Here is a 22,247-nt window from a genome sequence, read left to right on the forward strand (position 1 = left end):
TACCAAAATGGAGCTTTTCCACCTCTGGGCCCAATCCAGAGCTGATGAAAAAACTCCTCTGCAGTTTACAACCTTCTACGATTGGATGAGAGAACCCAGCGGCTCCTGGAGTTTGATGACATCTGATGTTAGGGCAGAAGAATCAGAAGGCCACTGTTTGGTTTTATCTTGTTCTTTCTCTGGGATGTTTTGGCAAAGCAGTGGTAAGCCTTGGATTTTTGCTGGTCTGCTTCTTTATTGGGTCCTCTGATCCTTCCTTTTCCTCTTCCCTTTTCATACACATTTTACTTCATGTAGGCTAATTTATCCCTGATTGACGTTGGACCTTTCCCCTTCTCAAAATTCACCCGTGCCATAATGCGCCCAGAAAACTGTCACTCCTGAGCTTGGCAGGTGGTGAGTTGTCATTGCTGCTCCTGACTAGGAGGATTGGGCCAAAAGAAATCTGATGAGGTTCAACAAGGACAAGTGCAGAGTCCTGCCCTTAGGACAGAAGAATCCCAGGCACTGCTACAGGCTGGGGACTGACTGGCTAAGCAGCAGTTCTGCTGAAAAGGACCTGGGGATTAAAGTGGATGAGAAGCTGGATATGAGTCAGCAGTATTCCCTTGTTGCCAAGAAGGCTCACGGCATATTGGGCTGGATTAGTAGGAGCGTTGCCAGTAGATCGAGGGAAGTGATTATTCCCCTCTATTCGGCACTGGTGAGGCCACATCTGGAGTACTGCGTCCAGTTTTGGGCCCCACCACTACAGAAAGGATGTGGACAAATTGGAGAGTCTCGCGGAGGGCAACAAGGGGGGCTGGTGCACATGACTTACGAGGAGAGGCTGAGGGAACTCGGCTTATTTAGTCTGCAGAAGAGAAGCGTGAGGGGGGATTTGATAGCAGCCTTCAACTACCTGAAGGGGGGTTCCAAAGAGGATGGAGCTCGGCTGTTCTCAGTGGTAGCAGATGACAGAACGAGGAGTAATGGTCTCACGTTGCAGTGGGAGAGGTCTAGGTTGGATATTAGGAAACACTATTTCACTAGGAGGGTGGTGAAGCGCTGGAATGCGTTACCTAGGGAGGTGGTGGAATCTCCTTCCTTAGAGGTTTTTAAGGCCCAGCTTGACAAAGCCCTGGCTGGGAAGATTCAGTTGGGGTTGGTCCTGCTTTGAGCAGGCGGTTGGACTAGATAACTCCTGAGGTCTCTTCCAACCCTAGTCTTCTATGATTGTATGACTAGCTAAGAAATGACTCCATGTGCTAGGCACTAGAAAATATAAAGATGGTCCCTGCCCCAGCGAGCTGACAGTCTAAGTCTAGGACAAGTGGTGAGAGACAGACACAAGGAAACAATGCCATAATGTTGGCCAGCATGATGGGCAGTGGTCTTTTATCAAATGATCTCTAGTCTGACATCAATTTACACTAGTTGGGTACCCGCTCCTATGGATTATTATTGTCTCTGCTGGCTAGAGTAAAACACCATTCGGTTCTTCAGTACTCTGCCACCTTAAGACGAACAGGCCCGGTATAAAATTCACACTTACAAAAATATCCAGGCAATCAAAGCTTTGTTGTATTAAGAAGCTAACTAAGCGTGTCGAGATTTAAAGAGAAATCAGAGAACCTTTCGCTGAATCACAACTGGTACATCCTAGGAACGATTTTAGATTCCCTACAGTCTCTTTCTCAGGTCCCTGTGATTCCCCTTGTTCCTTCCAAATATCTGTAGATGCTTATGTCATGTCTGAGTCATTACTTAGTCAAGCTACTGTGATTGGTGTGGGCGGGTGTGGAAAACCAAATCGTTGTGATGCAACAATAAAAACAATGAAGTTAAAGACACTGTAATGAACCAAGAATTTGATTTTTATCACCCTTTAGCTTATCTACAACCAGGTAACAAGAACCCAGCCTGACTGAACAGAATCTGCAGGATTTTATTAACATGTAAACCGTTACAGAACACACTTGTAAATGAGTGTTTAACTGGATGGTGGTCACAGCCATAAACTCCTTAAGACCTAGTTCTGCCACCCTTATTCAACCCTTAACTTGGGCTAAACTCTCTGAGTGAAATTTATCTCTGTGGATAAGGTCTATTTATGTCCACTTCAGAGGGTTGGTTCTCTCTACAGGCAAATTTCACACTAGTGGATGAATACAAGCCAGTCTTTTTTACAAGTTTGTAACAGATAAATATAAAACCACAAATACAGTAACTAGTTAAACACAACAGTAGCAACTAGGAAGTCCAGGTATCACTGTTTTGTATCTCAGATACCTACTCTTTATGCAAGGGCTTAATAAATACGGAATTTCACCAGCAGCATATGGATAGGTTTGCAAGGGAGTTAGAACATAACAGATTATAGAAGAGTAACATGGGAATCTAGATCAAGGACTCTGATGCCAAGTGCTTTCAGATCTGGATACCCAGTTCCTGTCGATTTTACCATCAGGCGACTTTGGAAATTTCAGCCTTAATGTACCACTTTTACAAATAAAGGCAACAATTTATACACAGGGGGTCTATCTGTAGCTGATGTAAATTCCATTGACGACGCCGTACACGAGCTGCAGATCTGGCCCCGTCAACCAACCCCCGTCAACCAATTCCTTGAGTGATCAAAAACTGTTTTGTTTTGTTTTTAAATCACTCGTTGCCAGTGGGATCTAAGGAAACAACACACTACGTGAGGCTGGCAGAATTAAAACAAGATCCAGCACCCTAAGTTTTAAGAAAACGGGTAAAGTCACTTATTGTGGATTTTTTTCCCTATCTTCACAGATGAATATTTGAGAAGTAGGAGAGGGAAACCTTTATAGCCAGAGCTGGATGTTAAAATCCACATTTGCTGTCCCAACGGTCTCAGATCTTCATCAAACATAAACCAAGTTTAAACTAGATTGAATTTCTTTCCCAATATACCAGCCACTTTTCTGGAGCGCTTTCTAATTTTTCTCTAATCACCACAACCTTCAGGGAGGTAGCTCTGCTGCCCCATGGCAGGTTTGTTGTTTCAACGGCTACTCTTCAAACAAGACCAGGGAACACTCTTCCGAGGATTCGTTTTTCTCTGCTTCCTGGCTCCCACGTGCTTCCTTGGCCTTCTCTAGCTCCCCCACTTCCTGGAATTCCTCAAAGATCTCATCACTGCTACTTGACCTTGGGTGGCTTCTGGTGGTATTGTCTTTCACCTGTAACATCTTCACCAGCTCCGGCTTCAAGCTGTCTCGACGGGATGGCATCAGGTTAACTCTGCTGCCTCCTGCTGGCGGTTTGGGCTGGCTGGATCCTGAGCTGTTGCTTCCCAGAATGGTGAACTTTTTCTTAAAGCCTACAAAGAAGAGAGACCAATGCAATCCTCAGAATCCAACAGGGAAAAGGAAGAATGAATCATACCAGAGACCCACAAACCTTCCACAACTCTCCCGCTGGGAAATGAAGTGATGAGTCAACATAGCCTCATAGATCGGGATTCTCCAAACTTTCCACATAAGATCCCCAAGGCACAGGGACAGAATGCCAAGATAAATCCATTAAAGGCTCCATTACTACAAAAGAATGGCCATACTGGGTCAGACCAAGGGTCCATCTAGCCCAGTGTCCTGTCTTCCAACTGTGGCCAAGGCCAAGCGCTTCAGAGGGAATGAACAGAACAGACAATCATCGAGTGATCCATCCCCTGTCGTCCACTCCCAGCTTCTCTGATTTACACTCCTACTCCAACGTGTTTACACTGCTCCCTGCCGAGGCTGGGAGGGGCGTCTGATCTCTGGGTCCATTCAATCCTTGGCCTCATGGCTGAAGTGGCTAGCCAGGAGGCCAGCTGGTGCCAACCATGACGGGAGGGAACTGAACTGAGACAAAAGCACTCAGCTTCCAATCAGATGCAACCACTTTATCCACCTACAGATTCCTCCTCTAAACTCTCCTTTACCGTGATGTCGACAAAATACTTGACCACGGCTAGGCTGCTGGTATGCTAAGACCTCTGCCTGCCACGCTAACCCACACTGCCTCATTGTCTGCTTGTATTCGCCCTTCTGTCTGTCCCTATCTCTTGTCTTAGACTTAGACTGTAAACCCCTTGGGGCAGGGACCGTCTTTTTGTTCTGTGTTTGCACAGAGCCTGGCACAATGGTGCTACGGTAACACAGTAGAAGTAATTATAACAATACTAACCAGGAGACCATGCCTCCCTCAAAAACAAGTGATGGTGCTGTTTGGGAAGAAACGATCAGCTGTCTGAAGCAGATACAAATTTCACCCTGGCTGATTTGGGCAAGTAGACATGAGTTTAAGGCAACTGAAAGGCAAATTCCCAATTCCTCCTGCCTCATGAAAGCCAGGATGGTAGGAGAGTGAGCAATTCTAATGTAAGTATCACACCCCAAGGCTTCTTAATTTGTGACTTTACCTTACTTGCAACATGGCTACAACGGTTGGCGTCACTAACCTTTCAGAGAAGTTTTCTCCTTGAAATCTGAAGTCGCAACCTAGAACCCAAGTATTGGTTAGTCAAACATGAAAGCGAATATATATATAATTCGAGGGCTGGAAAAGGCGCCTTGTAGTGACATAGTAAGGACATGGTCTATCTAGCTTATCTGAGATGATATCATCACAGTCTATGAATAGCTACCCGGGAAGAAGATCTCTGAAAAGGGCTCTTTAATCCAGCAGATAAAAGCAGAGCAAGATCCAACACACAACAAATTCAGGCTGGAACTAAGGGGTACGTTTTTAACAGGAAGAGTAATTAACCACTGGAAACACTGACCCAGGGATGTGGTAGGTGTGCCAACACTTGGCGTCTTTAAATCATTGTTAGACTGTAAGCTCATTTTCTCTCTGTTAGGGCAGAGCTGACTGAAATACAAATCTTAAAAAGAAATGAATGAATTGTACAGTTCCTTGATGCGACTTGATGTAGTCCTCACTGATTAGCTCAAATATGCAAATTAATACAAATTAGCCCGGTCCACATGGACAGTTAGCTCATGTGAGACCAGGGCAGGGGTAGATTCACAACCCAGCATACCACAAACAAATTGTTCATGTAGACAAGAATTTAAGTGTCTTATGCAAAGTTACAGAGCAAGTGATACGAACGTGGGTTTCACAAATCCCAGTATCTGTTAGGAAGAAATCCAGTTTCGTTTGAGGGTCTTTTGAAGATCCACAATTTAAAGACGCTTCAGCAGCCAGCCCTTGGAACTCCTTCTGCTTTTGTCTGCGAGATCTTCTCTTATTCGCTTGGATGAACTAAACAAACTGAGTATCCCCTAGGGGTTAACAGTCCAATAATCTTTGTGGGCATGGCTGTAGCTGAAAGCATTGCTGATACATTTACTATATGGCATTTTTGTTAGGGCGGGTGTGGGGAGAGACAGAATCAATGGAGAAACAAGAGAACAAACCCCCTTCTTTTAGACCATCTTTTCCCATCTCCTGTTTGACGTACCATATTCTCATTTCCATCACAGGTCTGCTTCTCCTCACTCGGCTCACAGGCCACGTTGAATAGCTCTAGAAGACAAGAACAATAATAACTCACTCTCCAGAGCACACGTTTTAACACCTTACAACAAACTTACTGCAGATTTGAACCAGCTTACCTGGTTCTCACATCAAATCCTAGCAGATCATTGTTCCAATGGTTAATTTCCACTAAAAAAATGGCACCCTATTTGCCATCTGAATTTGCCTAGCTTCAACTTCCAGCCACTGAATCTTGCTTACCTTTGTCTGGTCGACTGAAAAGTCCAGTAATATTATAAACTTTCTGTTCTGCTGGTACTTCTATGCTGAGATCAAGGCAGCTCTTCGCCTTCTCTTTGTTAAGCTAAATAGATTCGGCTCTTGGAGTCTTTCCCAATCCTGGAATCATTCTCAAGGCTCTTTTCTGACCCCTCTCCAATTGATCAACATCCTTCTTGGTTTCTGAACACCAGCATTCCAGCAGCAGTCGCACCCGCACCAAATACAGAGGGAATAAAACCACCTTGCTGCTACTTTTGGTCACAGGGCCTCATGGGGAGTTCCCGCTACCAATCTCGCCTTTATTCAGTTCCTTGCCATACCACAAACTTTGTGTGGAACCTTAGGGAAATCACCTAAATCGCTCCATGCCTCAGTTTCCCCATTGAAAAATGGGAGTGATTCATAAATTCTAACGCCAGATGGGACCACCATGATCCTCTAATCAGACCTCCTTTAAAACACAGGCTGCTAATGTTTCCTTTGCGTGAAAATCATGCTACAGGACAACCACACAAGCCTTAGCGGGTACTCTAGCCAGTGAAGGCTGGGATTTTCATTAAATCTGCCTCCTTAGCTCCTGGGAGATGGGAGTGCTAAACACAACCCTGACCCACTGCTAGACAGACACCAGTGGCTAGAATTACCGTTATTTTTAAATGAGCTGCTTTACAATAGCACCTACGGTCCCTGACTGAAACAGTTTACAGTCTAAATAAACAAACAAAGAACGACAGAGGTTCTGCGGCCTGCGTCATACAGGAGGTCAGACAAGATAATCATCAGAAGGATGTTGAAAGACTGAAGAGGGGGCAGAGAAGAGCTACCAAAAGGATTGGAGGGCTGGAAAAAATGCCAGAGAGAGTGAGAGACGTAAAGAAGCTTGCTCAGTTTAGCTTATGAAAAGAAGATGGAGAGGTGACTCGATCGCGATGTTGGGAGAAAATCCTGGGTACTAAAGGGCTCTTTAATCTAGCAGAGAAAGGCAGAAAAGAAACAGCATCTGGAGCTAAAGACAGACAGGTTCAAATCACAAATAAGGCACCGATTTTTTCCCCGTGTGGGTGATTAAGTATTGGAACAAACTTCCCAGGGCAGCAGTGGATTCCCCACCGCTTCCTCTCTTCCAGTCCCGACTGGAAGATGCTTTTGTCCTGCACAAGTTAGTGGGGTCAATACAGTGGGACCTGCGTGAAATTCTTCAGCAATTTGCAATTTGACCTGTGGGTTATCGAGGGGGAAAGCTCCAGGCTACAGCACCATACCTTCCGAGTCCTCATGACCTAGCAATCCTCCCTCACTGGATCGACTGACGAACCCAAATCTCATCACTCTCTCCTGCGGGAGGGCAAGAAAAAGGAGACATCTGTTGAAATCCTGGCAGCGGTGGGTCGAATCCACCAAGTGACTGCCTCCTTGAATGACCAGGATTTAACTTCAAACGCACCAACAGGGCAAAGGTCGTAGGGTCAACATGAGGGACTGCAGGCAGAGAACCCCAGACAAGACCCACTGCTCCGAGAAGGCGTCTAGATGTTCAGAGGACACTGTATGGACAAGGGACCAGGAAACAGCCCCATAGCCATAAAGAACCATTACCGCATTCTGAATAAGGCCCTCTTCTTCCAGAACCAAAAGCATCTACACAGGGAGTTAATCAGGCTCAGTGACTCAGGAATAATTCCGTGTGTAGACAACCCCACACCTCCACATCTCAAAGCATTTTACAACCGTTGTATGATTAACCTTCACGATACCCCTCCGAGGGAAACTAAATCACCAGATGGTTGCCCAAGGAGGAACAACAGGGGAGAAGAACCCAGGAGTCCTGACTCCCAGCCCCGCTTTTTTCTAACCACTAGAGCCCACTCCCCAACCAGAGCCGGGGAGAGAACCCAGGAATCCTGACTCCAGCTCACCCTGCTCTAACCGACCAGACCCCACCCGCATTCCAGAGCCAGGAAAAGAACCCAGGAGTCCTTATTCCAAGCTCCCCCTCACTCAGGCTTTAGCCTGTATCCCAGCCAGCTCAAGTTACTAGCATCACAGAAGATGAGTGATGTGTGTGGAGGGAGTCGAGTTAACAGGAGCACTCGATCGACCTAATACGAGGTAACCAGGCTGTGAAGATGAAGCCTATCTGATCCCAGATCCAAAGGGCAAGCAAGTGTTTGCCCCGCAATGCCCACGGGGGCCACAGGGAAACCTGCAAAGATGCTCCGACCACTGGAAGGCCAGCGGGTGCCTGGGTGGATGGCAATTGATCTCACCTGAGCAGCCCGGCGTCGTTCATACCTGAATGCTGATCCACTCGGCTTCCTTTGCCATCTTCACGGCAGCGTCCAGTTTCTGGCGGTAATCTTTGCTCCTGAGCGTCTTCTGAAAGAGCAAGAGATAGTTGGTCTTCCCGCGGCGCCTAAAACGTGTCAAAACTTTCTCTCTCTCTCTCCCCCCCCGCCCACACACACACACCAGGGCCAGTGACAATAAGAAAGACACAGCCCACTCCTCTGTGAAGGGGCAGGACATAAATCTTTCTGGTACCACCAGCTCCTTGTTCGGGGAAAAATTCACCCGAGGACAGGAACATCACCAGATGTTTGTTCAGCTGTCTAGCACAATTGGGTCCTGGTCTGTCCCCTGTGTGGGGAGATCGGGGGACACTAGGTGAGGGGGGGAAGGGGAATGGGGAGCACACAGAGCCTCCCGGTGTGAGTGTCAGAAGTCCCTGAAACCGAGGCAAGCAGGGTGGCACACAGAGAACCCCTGAGGGGGAATGGAGGGATCCGAGGCGTTCACTACTCGGGCCACTGCGTGTGTGACCCTTTAGTTGCATTAACTTAGCACCCAGAAGCTCCAGTCAAGGACTGTGGCCCCAGTGTGCTGGGCACAGCTCACAGAGCAAGAAACAGTCCCTACGCCAGTGTACCATCTAGACAAACAAAGGCAGAATTGAATCCAGAGCTCCAGCAAGTCCTCCTGACCCAGAGGCCATGGGCATGATGAATCACAGGACCACAAACAGACACCCTCGCCTTATCTAGAAATCAAGAGGAAGCACATTTCCTAAACAGTTATGCACCAGCTGGTTTTTAAAGGGACTGAAAAAATAGAGCATAGCCGTAAAAAATGGAGGGGAAAAGGGGCAGAAAAGAGTCTTGCATGTGATACAGAGCGTCAGGAACTAGATCGTCCTGCTCCTGAACCAACTTCCATGGCTGCGGGCGTGCGCAGGCCTCGTGCATCAGTGCCGGAGAGTTTTCCCCAGTGGTGCCCGTAGGGGCAGCCCCGCCCAATGCCAATGACTTAAGCTGTGAGTGAGGGTATAAACCGCAGAGAAGCCCCATCCCTCCTGCAGTTCCGACACACCAGAACTCCGTAGCAGATGCCAACGCATTGGCTAAGGAAGGTGAGTCATGCAGTAGACGTATGCTATCCAGCCCAAAGAACCACGGTCACCAGCAGGTAGGTAGCCATTTTTATTTCTTTGAGTGCTTGCGTATGTCCATGACACGGTAGCTGATTCCCAATCTGCTACGCCAGGAGGAGGGGCTTGGAGTCTCATCGGAAGAGGGACAACAGGACAGCCTTGTCCACATTTGCCTTGAAGCGGCCGACAATGAGTGATGTCTGGTGAGAGTGTGGATTGACAAATGTCCACAATTGAGAGGTGAGCCAGAAAGGCTGCCAAGGCTGAACCTGCTCTCTTCGAGGGCGCCGTGAGTCTATCAGGAGGCGTTACTCCCACGCGATGCATGTGGAGAATCTCTGAGTTATTGGATGATGCGCCTCCATTCGTTCCACGTGTGACACAAAGAGATGGGAAGATGCCAGGAAGACTTTGTCCTGTCCAGGCAGAAAGCCAATGCGTGACAAACACTGAGCCTGGGGGGTGGAGGGGGTTCTCTCTTATCCCTGGTGGTATGCAGTTTTGGAAAGAAGACTTGGAAGGTAGACAGATTTGTTCATGTGCAAGTCAGAGGCCACCTTGGAGAGGAATTGAGGGTGTGGCCTAAGCTGGACCTTGTCCTTGTAGAAAACTGTGTACGATGGATCCGTGACCAATGCATCTAGTATCCCTACTCTACTGGCAAAGGGGATGGCCACTAATAATGTGACCTTTGCTGATAGCTGCAGAAAAGATCATGGTGCCTAGGGCTCCGAAGAAGGGTCCATAAGCTCAGACAAGACCAAAGTCAAGTTCCAAGATGATGCTGGTTCTCTGACCGCTGGAAATAATCTATCAAGACCTTTCAAATATCTGATTGCCATCGGGTGAGGAAAAAAACAGCCTTGGCATCTATTCGAGGATGAAAAGCCAAAATGGTTGCTAGACGCACATTAACAGAGTTGAGTGTTAAACCCGACTACTTTATTTGCTAAAGATATTCCAGGGTTGTGTGAATGTTAGCCTGAGCTGGAGACACATTATGGAGAACCATCCAAACGGAGAAACGCTTCGTAAGTAGTTCCCGTGGAAGGTTTCCTACTGTTAAGAGGAATGTTCTGGACAGCTGTTGAAAAATGGGTTTCCCCCTACACATAACCACTGCTGCACCTCACAGCATGGTTCAACAGCTGAAGATTTGGTGCAACACTCACCCACGGTTCTGCGTCAGGAGGTCTTTGGCCGCTGGTGACAGTAAGGACAGATTGCGGAGGTCTGAATACCTCATCTGTCTCCACCAAGCAGGAGCTATAAGGATTATTCGGCTGCGGTCTTGCTTGAGCTTGATAATAACCATCAGCAGTACTGGTGAGAATAAACACAGGAGGTCCTTGTCCCACGGAAACAGGAAAGTGTCCAATACCGATCCAGGGCTGTGAGATCTTCTGGAGCAGGAATGGGGACTATGACCCATAAACCCCTCATTGCCAACTGGCAAGGAGATTACAAGAATATCCTGAAGCTAGTATGTACATTCTGATTCACCAAAGAATATCATGTAAGGTCTTAAATGCAAGCCAAGGGCATGTAAGGTCTTAAATGAAAGGCAAGATCATTCGCATCATTGTGAAATGCCTGTACAAATATTATGTAAGGAGTTATGTATGAATGTATGCAAAAAATAAGCTCTCGAAGTCTGTGTTAAGGCAGGTTTCTCCAGACAAAGGATGTTTATTCTACCTGTCTCTGTCAGTCCACATGTAAAATAAGCATTGTAGGTTAACATGACGGGGAGCCATTTACACACGAAGTCAGCAGGGGCATGTGAATACGGCCGGTAGGCAGCACACCGGAGATCATCCCGACTCTGAGATAAACAACGAGCTTTGGAGAATATAAGGAGAAGCCAAGGGAGACACCACTTTATCCTGCACCTAGGATGTGACCGAGCAGTGTGATTACATTCATGAAAATGGGATCTCAGCCAGGCTTGGTTGCAATGCTGCAAAGGATATTTGGGTAAGATAAACTGATTTAGCCTGTTTAGTCTCTAAGAACCATGTTATGGTTTTATTTCAGATGTCACCCTTCTGTTTCCATTATCCTCGCTCGCTATCTCTTAAATCTTGATCTTTGATAATACACTTACGATTGGTTTCACTATGAATATATCTCAGTGCTGCGGTATTTTAGAAGGCGAGCCTGAGTTGAATCAAACAAGCTGGTGTATGCGCCGTTCCCTTGGAGACAGCAGACCTGGTATTTCTGGGAGTGCGAGGGCTGGACGCTACAGGGGAATGCTTCAAAGGGACATGAGGACAGGGGTGTACCTATTGTTAACCTGCACGGCAAAGGAAGAGAAGAGAAGACTGCTGGGCAGCGAACAGACCGGATGTGTCAGGGTGAGGACACCCAGCCTCCCTCTTGCTGGACCTGGGGCAGGCAGGTAAGATGGTGACTCACAGTCCTGGGTAGCCTAGAACAGTCACAGGGACATCACCTGTTCTGTCAGGTTGCAAATAGGTCCACGGACGGAAAACCTCCTACGTGAAACACCCATGCCAGAAAGTTTGTGTTGAGGGACCACGCCAGGTCTAAACTGAAAGATCTGTTCAGATGGTCCGTTAATCCATTTGGATATACCAATTCCGTAATTGACTGCCTCCTGGCAAAGGTTGTTGGACCTGGCACCACTTTGCTGGTTCACTTAAAACATTGCTGTGGTGTTGAGAGAACCTGGGCCATCTGGCCTTGGATATGGGACTGGAATTTCAAGTGATCCATCCCGTCATCCAGCCCCAGCTTCTGGCAGAGGTTTACAGACACCCAGAGAATGGGGTTGCGTTCCTGACCATCTTGGATAATAGCCATTGATGGACCTATCCTCCAGGGACTTATCTATTTCTTTTTTGAAAAGTTATACTTTTATACAGTATACAGTTATACTTTTGGCCTTCACAACGTCCCCTGGCAATGAGTTCCACAGGTTGACTGTGTGTTTTGTGAAGAAATACTTCCTTTTGGTTGTTTTAAACCTGCTGCCTATTAATTTCATTGGGCCACTTCTACTTCTCGTGTTATGCAAAGGGGAAAATAATACTTCCCTATTCACTTTCTCCTCACCATTCATGATTTTATAGACCTTTATCACATCTACTCTTGGTCGTCTCTTTTCTAGAGTCCCAAGGCTTTTTAATCTTCCATGATATGGAAGCTGTTCCATAGCCTTAATCATTTTTGTTGCCCTCCTCTGCATCTTTTCCAATTTTAAGATATCTTTTTTGCGATGGGGTGACCAGATCTGCACAGAGTATTCAAGATGTGGGTGTACCATGGATTTATATAATGGCATTATGATATCTTCTGTCTTGTTATCTATCCCTTTCCTAAAGGTTCCTAACACTGTTAGCTTTTTCGACTGCCACTGCCCATTGAGCAGATGTTTTCAGAGAACTATCCACGATGACAACAAGATGTTTTTCTTGAGTGTTAACAGCCTGATTTAGACCCCATCGCTTTTGTCCATGTAGCTGAGATTATTTTTTCCAATGTGCATTAATATGTACTTATCAGCATTGAATTTCGTCTGCCATTTTGTTGCCTAGTCACCCAGTTTAATGAGACCCCTTTGTAGCTCTTCGCAGTCTGCTTTGGACTTAACTATTTTCAGTAATTTTGTATCATCTGCAGATTTTGCCACCTCACTGTTCACCCTCCTTTCCAGATCATTTATGAATATGTTGAACAGCACTGGTCCCAGTGCAGATCCATGGGGAAACTCGCTATTTACCAAACCGAGGCTCTCTCTGGAAAACTCATGGAAGTTCCTCAGCATGGTCGCAGAGATCCAGGCGCGGCAGACAGCTTCGCCGAAAAACGTCACATGGTACTTGGACTGAAAAGAGAAATGGACAGGGCTGAGTTAACTTTGTGTCAGATTGTTACATTAACTCCTAGAGACAGACAAGGTGGGTGAGGTGTCCCTGTTAAATCCATGGTGTCTGGTTGATGTCCTCAGTGAGGTAACCCTTTCAGTGGGACGAAGGGTTTGGTTGGCATGGAATTGTAGGGGAGATTACAGAGAGAGCATCCTTTGTTCTGGGAGGCTGATAAATGACCAGACAAGGTGTATATGGACTTGGCAGAAGCTGTGCCAGCCACCCCAGTAATATGAGGAGATGGGGAAGTCTGTAATAATGCGGGGGGAAGGTATGGAGGAGTACACACAGAGCCCTGCCATGGGGAGGGGAGGTGGGAACAGGGGTAAGGAGAATGGGCGGCACACATAGCCGCTGGCATGGGGATGAGGAGCTGCAGGGAGTCCCCAACATAGAAGGGGATGAGAGGGTGGCACACAGGGTGGAACAGAGCCCTCTGGTGGGTGTAATGAGCTCACAAAGTGTGTGACCCCCCCCTTGTGTAAAATACAATACCGCTTACAGGAAGAGAATCCAACCGGGATGAAAAGAGGAAATACTCCCCGATGTCAGGGTCACACTCCACCATGGCAGGCCACCTGCACACACCACAAAAAGGGAACATCAGTACGGTCAGGCAATTAATTTTCTGATTTCCTCTGAGATGTTAACACATGAAAAAGGTGGGAGTTGGTTTACATGGTACCACCAGTTAGAGCACTGTTCAGTCGATCTGCTCCGTCCATCGCCGAAATCAAGTGCTTTAAGGATCCTTAGAAAAAAGGGATGCAACACAATAAAGCGTGAGGAAGGTACCGAGATAGAGACACGCAGCCAGCGGCTGTGTTTTCGACTGTAGTCCACTTAGGCCAGCTGGCCCCTGAAATGTCAGTGCTTTCTAGAAGGGTACAAGAAATGGGACTAGTGCATCTAATAAAAACATTTGTGGTGATCTGTTGACACAGCGATCTCTGAGGTAGCCCAGCAAGTTGTGTTGGTAAAGTATATCTTCCAGAAAAACATCCAGTCTGCATCTGAAGAGATTAAGAGATGACTATCCACCCCTTCTTCCCTTGGGAGTTTGTTCTGTTGGTTAATCACCCGTGCTGTAAAAAGCACTTCCTTATTTCTCATTCGACTTCCAGCCACTGATTTTTGTTCTGTTGTTCTTCACTACAGTAACGAGCCTTTTAGTACCCTGTGTTTTCTCCCCAGGAAGATACTTAGACTCCAGGATCAAGTCACCGTTCAGTCTTCATTTTTATAAACTAGACAGACTGAGCTCCTTCCGGGCTTGTCTACACTACCACTAAAGTTGATGTTACTCACTTCGCTCAGGGGTGTGGAAAACCCCCGCCCAAGCAATGTAAGTTACATCGACTTAAAGCGGTCTCTACAATGTGCTATGTTGTGGGAGACGATCTCCGGCCAACATATCTTCCACCTCTTGGTAGTGGCAGTAGTGAAGACAAGCCCTAAATCTCTGAGTTATTTTGGGGGCAGTCCCATGGCCTGCATTATACAGGAGGCCAGACTATATGATCACAACGGTTCCTTCTTGCCTCTGAATCTATGAATCTCTGAGTCAACAGATCAGCACATGCCACCCAGTGCAAGTTTTTGGGGTGTCGTTCTGTTTCATAAGGCCTTGTTGGCGGGTTTTGTCAGGATAGCTATCCCAGTATAGTTGTACTGGTAAACCCTCTACCACGAACGCAGTTGTATCAGGGCAAAAGCACTTACACCAGTAAAGCTTATGTTGGTTCCCCTGTACTGGTATAGGCATGGTTATCCCAGCATAATCATGTTTACATTAAGACTTTGGATATGTCTGCATTACAGAGACTATCCCAGCAGAACCCTGGAGTGCAGACGCCGCCTATCCTGACAAAGTGGGGGTTTCTGTTGCTGTAGGAACATCACTTCCCCAAACAAAGTTAGCTATTGGTATGTCTATACTTCAAATGCTACAGCGGCACAGCTGCCCCGACTTATGCAATTAAGCCGACCTAATTTTCTAGTGCAGATCAGGCCTACCTTAATGGTCACAGCTGCGTCTATGCTAGGTTTTTTCACACTCCTGACCAAAGCAGCCATGCCGATGTAACTTTTCAGTATAGCCCAGGGCCTTCCCTGGCATAGCTCAGTCAGTTAAAAAAAAAAAAAAAAAAAAAAAAGATCACACCCCTAACCAACATCCCTCTGCTGGGAAAATGTAAGTATAGACTCGACCTTCTTGTTGCTGAGGTTTTAATAGCCGTCTGCCATCATAAAATCTTTAAATTCATGGGCCTGGCAAAACTCCCGCTGACAGCAACGGGAGAGGAACTGGGAGCTGTTTCCCTTCCAGCTTGTGCAGTCCTAGCGAGTAAGAATCGATTTGTCTTTTAAGCACGGCGCCCTTCAAATTCAGTCCAACGCCCGTCCGTGCATGGGTCTCCCTACATGCATCTCCCTGCAGAGGCGAAGCGCCTGGGGGAGCCTACACTGAGCGACTGAGTTACTGAGATTTGCCAGCTTCCTGTCAGGGGAAGAGGCCTCTGTCTGTGCTTTTCAGCTGAAGACAGCAGCTGTGGCTGCAGAGTGCCCAGAAAGGCCAGGGGACGCTTGGACAGCGCGGCGAGGGATTCCAGCAGAGTCAGCTGTTGTAAAGACTGCAGCAAGCCAGCCTCAACTGGAGAGTTTTTCGCTGGCATCTCTTTGATCCCACCGGTGTGGAATAAAACAAGATCATGTGGGAGGCAGGCCAGGCTTTCTGCACTGCAGCTTGTATTCCCAGCCTCCGGCTCCCCAAGCTGACGTGGGCTAATGAGCATGTCCCAAAAGGGGATGTGAGCGCACCGTGCTGCCACACAACTGATATCTGCTGGCATTTCTAGCCTCTTTCACCTGTGAAGATCACAGGACATCTGAAACACTGATACACACATATTACACGGGCATCACTTCCCCCACTATTGAGATGCAGCCACTTCTGGGGTGGAGCACAGCAGCAGATAAACGGTGCACAGCAACACAGCACTTTGGGGTGGGAAATGAAGAAAGATTTTCCTATCCATCTGAAACTGGAAGGGGGAATTTGGGGAGGCAGAACGGAATGAGCAGCGGGAATTTTACTTGTGAAGAGTAGATGTGATCTTTGGTTTTACATCTGACTCAGAGGACAGTGGCACCAGTATTTCCCTACATAACACCAGAGGCCGTGGGTGGAAGGGATTTGGAAAGGTACTGCAGTGGGACTCACCCATAGCTTCCCAGCTCTGCCTCAGTCTGTGTGTGTGAACCATCTCGGGTCTGTTTTCACGGCAGAGTTAGCCTGGGTGTTTTAGCCTAGCCTAGCTTTGAGCAGCCATTCTGCAGAGCCATATCCGAGGTGCTGAGTTCTCACCGGTACTGAGATCCCCCGTGCGTTGCCAGGATTTCGGGGGCACATCTCGTGGTCCTTAGCGCGGCAGTAAGATGAGCCACTCTATGATTCGTCCCCAGTGAGTTGTGGGTGAATGTGAACCTTGTCTGTCCTTCTGAGCACACAGGGGGAATTGTGGGAAGGCGCTAGAGGACTATCAGCCCCCGAGTGGTTTCATCCGTGTCCTCACTGCAAAGTGCCAGGTTACCAGACTGAATGAAATCCTCCCTCAGGCTTTACCCTGTACCCCAGCCAGGCAGCGAGCCCAGATTCAAAAGCACCACTAAACTCGGGTCAGAGGATTTTGTGTGTGGATGGGAGCTGGGATAAGGGAAACACTGGAGTAAGAGCCCAGGTTATCTGTGCAGTGAAGACGTATCCCCAATGTCTCTAGGCCTCAGCTCTTCCCCCTTCAGGAAAATAACCCTGTGCTTGTCTTATTTATTTAGCCTGTGAGCTTGCTGGGGCAGGGACTGTCTCTCACCACCTGTCTGTGCAGTGCCCAGCCCCGATCTCCAATGGCGCCTCCGTGTTATTTTTAATTATTTATTGTCACGGAGTCCCCGGGCGATGCTCTGGAACTGCTCCCCATGAAGCCAGGCAGGACTCTGGGGCAGTCGCCTTCCTGTGAGCAGCCTGTCTGCAGGACACACAGCTCCCCCGGCTTCCACCTTCCTAGGTCTGACCTCAGAGCCTTCAGCATCCTCTGCCCCTCCGTGCGCTTCCCACAGCGAGTCCGCTCAGGCAGGGTCCTGGGGAAGCCAGAGGGTCCTGCCCCCCAACTCCGCAGTCAGACGGGACTCTCAGCCAGCCAGTAACACAGGAGGTTTATTAGACGACAGGAACATGGTCTAACACAGAGCTTGTAGGTGCAGAGAACAGGACCCATCAGCTGGGTCCATTTTGGGAGCAGTGAGCCAGACAACCCCGTCTGCACTTCACTCCATGTCCCAGCCAGCCCCAAACTGAAACTCCCCCCAGCCCCTCCTCCTCTGGGCTTTGTCCCTTTCCCGGGCCAGGAGGTCACCTGATTCCTTTGTTCTCCAACCCTTTAGCTCTCACCTGGCAGGGGGGAAGGGCCAGGCCATCCGTGGCCAGGAAACAGGGTGTCGGCCATTCTCTGTGTCCAGACCCCTGCACACACCTGCCCTCTAGGGCTCTACAACGATCATACACCCTTACCCCACGCCCTAGATACTTTAGAACTGCCTAGGGGAAACTGAGGCACCCCCACACTATTCAGAGGAAACATTAAGAACAGTCCCACCTAGTCACATTTATATAAGAGGAACACCAAGAGGCCTAACCCGAGATCAGGGCCCGCATTGTGCCAGGCTCAGTGTGACCCAAGAGCTGACCGTCTAAAAAGACAAACGCGAGCGTTTGAGAGGAGAAACTGAGGCCCGGGGCAGTGACGTAATTTTGCCAGTGTCACTCGGCAGCCAGGAACAGATCCCAGGTTTCTGCAATCCCAATCCAGCACTCTGTCCCAAGTGGGCCACACTGTATGTTTTACAAGCACACTGTGCAGTCTATTTTCAAAAGTTTCTACCTCTGTTTATAGTTAAGTGGCTTAACATTTTACCAGTGTTATTGACACCTACCATGGGTAGCCAAACTGTTTGGCCCATATGATTGACCCAGGCACATAGGTAGCATACACGACCTCGTTTTCAGATCCCGACCACGTCTCCTCGGGTACATCGCAGCTGTTGTACTGCAGGTCTGCAACAAACAAACCACACCAACCATCACAGCTGAGCGGGAAATAGCCTCCCATGGGAAATTCTGAGAATTGTGACGTTTTGTTTAATTTCGAGTCAGGGCCCAAAGTAGAAATATCAGAATTTTTCATGAAATGAAATATTTCATTTCAACCTTACCATATTGTTTTGTTTCAACTTTATTGTTTTGATTCATCTAATATAATATAATATAATACAAACGTCAAACTGATAACGCTGAAACGAAGCGTTCAACCTTGTCGAAATGAAACCTGCCTCGCAATGAGAGACTAAAGAAACTCAATCTGTTTAGTTCAAGGAGCAGGTTAAGACGTGACTTCATCAGAGTCTATAAGTACTTGCATGGGGAAAAGGTTTCTAATACTAGACAGCTTTTTTAATCTAGTACACAGGTGGATTTTCCATCACTCGGAGCCTTTAAATGAAGACTGGATGTCTTTCTCAAAAACCTGTTATAGCTCAAACAGAAGTTATGCACAAGGTGAAATTCTCCACTTTGTGCTACACAGGAAGTCAGACTAGGTGTTCAGAATGGCCCCTAAAAAGTCTATGAATCTGTTTATCCTCAGGTAGTGTAAATCAGCATTGCTGGCTTCACTGAAGCCAATGAATGATTTGCTAATTCTGAATGTCAGGACACCTGGAGGAGAAATCCTCCTGGCCTGTCGGAGTAGGAACAACGGAAAGGTGATTTTTGCCTTAGAATTGCAATCAGGTTGGATCTACAGCCTCAGCGCCAACCAGGAAAAATTTCAAGACTTCTCAGCACTTGCAAGCAGGACTGAATTTTCAAAAGAGAGTGAAACCCATTTCAGGTTTCCAAAGCTCTCAGGCCAGCGGGAAGGAGAGCTTTTGGGGAAAATCCAGCCCTAAACATCCCTTGTTTGTGTGGATTTCTGCAGGAAATGGCCCACCTTGATTATCATATGCATTGTGAAGACAGTGGTCACTTTGGATGGGCTATTACCAGCAAGAGAGTGAGTTTGTTTGTGGGAGGGCGGAGGGTGAGAAAACCTGGATTTGTGCTGGAAATGGCCCAACTTGATGATCACTTTAGATAAGCTATTACCAGCAGGAGAGTGGGGTGGGAGGAGGCATTGTTTCATGGTGTCTGTGTATAAAATGTCTTGTGCGATTTCCACAGCATGCATCCGATGAAGTGAGCTGTAGCTCACGAAAGCTCATGCTCAAATAAATTGGTTAGTCTCTAAGGTGCCACAAGTCCTCCTTTTCTTTTTGCGAATACAGACTAACACGGCTGTTACTCTGAAACTTGTTTGTGTGACTAAATGGGAGGTGAATGGCCTGGAAAAGCTGCTCTCTAGGCCCTATTGTGGACGATTTTTGTGACAAGGACACATGTGCTTTAGAATTTAGACTGAAGCTTTAGAATTTAAACTTGTTCCCGCCCGACAACCAATCAAATAGTCACTAGCAGCTTGGGCTAGATTTGAGCTGGTGACCTAGAGGTCAAAAAAAGGCCGCTCTCCTGTTTACCTGTGTTTTGGCTGCACGTCCAGTCTTCGGGAAGAACAGAGGGATCTATATCACTGCTAAGACGGCGCCATTTCTCACAGCTGGGATAAGAACACTGGACCCACGCCACGCACTGATCTACAGCACAGCAACACAAACACACAGCAGCTGCAGGGGCCTACTATGAGCACCCGGCACAAACCGGAGGCTCCGAAATCACAAGTCAAAGACAAGGCAAGCTCGCCGTGCCTCAGTTTCCCACCTGTACCATAGGGATAACCTACCCCACAGAGCTGCTGTGAGGATAAACACATCAAAGAGCGTGATGTGCCTTGAGATCTACTGATTTCTAAATTCGGGGTTATTGAACTATGAAGGCCATTTTTATGCTGAATGGGAACATTCCTACATAATCCAGATTCACACCTTTAATGAATCCAGATTAATTTTCTTGAGTGTAAACAAGGCCTCCCCACGGTTTTGGAAGGTGTGGGGCTAGCCCCAGTGCCAAATCTGGAAGTCTCCACATTTATTCAATTTACACCCAGGTTTTCCTTCCCCCTCCCCTGGTGTTAGACTTTCAGAAACACAGGACTGACTGAGCTCACTGAAAGTGCTTTCTCCTCCTTCCTCTGTTTCCTCTTGGTCAGCGATCAGGGTGTAGCCTTGAACTATTTTCTTCGGCTCTCCTTTCCGTTGACGCTTACGCCTTTCTTTGTTTGCTTCCGTGCTCTCATCTGCTAGCGACAAAGAGAAAACACCAGACTCAAAAACACAGACAGGGGTGGTGGGGGCAGAGACTGTTGTAACACAACAGGTGGTGGAGTTATTGTTTGTCTTGATGGGGCTCTGGTTTCAGTCACCGATCCCAGCGGGGGCGGGGGGGGGGTGCCACCTTCCAGCAGCTACTTTCTTCCCTCTTATTCCTGCATCCCCGTCGGGCTCGAAGAGCTAAGGCACAAGTCTTCCCACATGGCAGGTCAAAGTCACGGGCCTGCTGGTGAGGTAGCACACTTCTCTCAGGCTTAAAAACTCCTCCACATCTCTGCTTCCATCCGGGAAACACACCGCAGTGCAGAGGGCTAGGACAAAGGCCAGCGTGGCACTTAAAATCCTACTTCAGCCCCGGCTTAAAGAAACTGTCTGCTGTTATTGGTTTCTACTGTGTTCAAGGAAACAAGACATTCTTTGTAAACAAGCAGGATTGCACCAAAGAAACACCTGACTTGGATCATCAGTTTCTCATCCTCACCCGGCAAGGCCCCAAACACTGGCTAACCGCTAAGGCCAAAGAGGCACCAATCCCCATCCGTCTTCATAGGAGAGAGACTTTGATGCAGTGGCCCACTATAATTACAAATGTATGTCTGTATTTGCACACACAAAAGACTTACGCATTTCCTTTCTCATCTTGTTTAAAGAAAGTTTATTGCGTTTCTTTGCTTTGGGCAGAGACTCTTTTAGGTCCATGGCAGAGACTGTTCCTTTGGGCTCATCGCTGTGCTGAACCAAATTCCCTGCAGGTAGGGAGGTCTCCAAAGTCTCCCTAAAACAAATATTGGCGAGGATCAATTCATGGCTGTTATTTATTGTTTGGATTACCTGCTGGTGCTGTACAGACACACAACAAAAAGACGACACCTCGACCCACCGTTAACAGGAGGTTAACCTATCATAAAGGTGACAGTACACCTGCCTACACCAATATGAGAGAGAGAGTATGGAGATATAGATAGATCACATTAGCACCTTGTGTCATCAGTTACATTGCTGAAAAACAGATGTGAAAAGACAACGGTTCTCATTTCACATCCGTTTTGCCCAGGGGGCAAGTGGGGGATCGGGTCTCTGCACCCCTTTGAATATCTTGCTTTTCGTTTTTTTCAGCATTCTCAAGCAGTTACTTTTGGATGGATAATATTTTTACAGAGAACATGCACCATCTAGAGGCCAGACCGTATCTTACTCTTCTAAAGCAGGTGTATTCCCCTTCCAGCTTCCCCTGCAAAAATGAAGTTAAAAAGGGCAAAAGGTCTGAGTCGATAAGCTAAACAAACATGAGAAGGCTGGCTTGTTTATACGCAACACATGGGAATGGTAACAGCTTCATGCTCCGTGAGAATGGCATCCGATGAAGTGAGCTGTAGCTCACGAAAGCTCATGCTCAAATAAATTGGTTAGTCTCTAAGGTGCCACAAGTACTCCTTTTCTTTTTGAGAATGGAAGTGATATACATTTGGGTTCCTCTGGTGATCGCAAGGCGCTCGGGACATTTTAATTGAAGTCTCACAGCATTCCCTGTGAAACAGTCACAGAGAAGGGAAGAAAGAGGCAGAGCCAGGAAGGGAATCTAGGAAATCTGACATCCAGTTCTCTGTTCTCACTGCTAAACCTTCCCCCTCCCGCTGCTCTAACCCACTGGACCCCACTCCTCTCCCACAGCCAGGGATAGGACCCAGGAGTCCTGAATCCCATTTCCTCTGCTCCAACTTCTACATCACACTCCCCTACCAGAACTCTGAATAAAACCCAGGGATCCTGATCCCAACTCCCCCCTGCTT

The 22,247-nt window shown here is 47.5% G+C and overlaps 1 protein-coding gene across 3 annotated transcripts in view; it reads right to left on the bottom strand.

Moving 5' to 3' along the window:
• Positions 1-1,903: 1,903 nt before the first annotated feature.
• Positions 1,904-22,247, bottom strand: part of ZCWPW1 (zinc finger CW-type and PWWP domain containing 1) — a 28,115-nt gene continuing 7,771 nt past the window's right edge. For 2 of the 3 annotated variants that reach the window (XM_043537617.1, XM_043537616.1), the window contains exons 5-15: positions 21,081-21,232; positions 20,295-20,423; positions 19,708-19,824; positions 18,070-18,190; positions 13,583-13,658; positions 12,933-13,037; positions 8,050-8,133; positions 7,020-7,092; positions 5,459-5,523; positions 4,451-4,490; positions 1,904-3,328 (exon numbers count right to left, since the gene is read on the bottom strand). In XM_043537617.1, coding sequence (XP_043393552.1) covers positions 3,018-3,328; positions 4,451-4,490; positions 5,459-5,523; positions 7,020-7,092; positions 8,050-8,133; positions 12,933-13,037; positions 13,583-13,658; positions 18,070-18,190; positions 19,708-19,824; positions 20,295-20,423; positions 21,081-21,232 — 1,273 coding nt within the window. In that variant the 3' untranslated portion in view covers positions 1,904-3,017. The remainder of the gene's footprint in view (positions 3,329-4,450; positions 4,491-5,458; positions 5,524-7,019; positions 7,093-8,049; positions 8,134-12,932; positions 13,038-13,582; positions 13,659-18,069; positions 18,191-19,707; positions 19,825-20,294; positions 20,424-21,080; positions 21,233-22,247) is intronic. The other variant, XM_043537618.1, reaches the window with a different exon arrangement.

This window comes from Chelonia mydas, unplaced genomic scaffold, assembly GCF_015237465.2.
Source record: "Chelonia mydas isolate rCheMyd1 unplaced genomic scaffold, rCheMyd1.pri.v2 scaffold_60_arrow_ctg1, whole genome shotgun sequence".
Taxonomy (NCBI): domain Eukaryota; kingdom Metazoa; phylum Chordata; order Testudines; family Cheloniidae; genus Chelonia; species Chelonia mydas.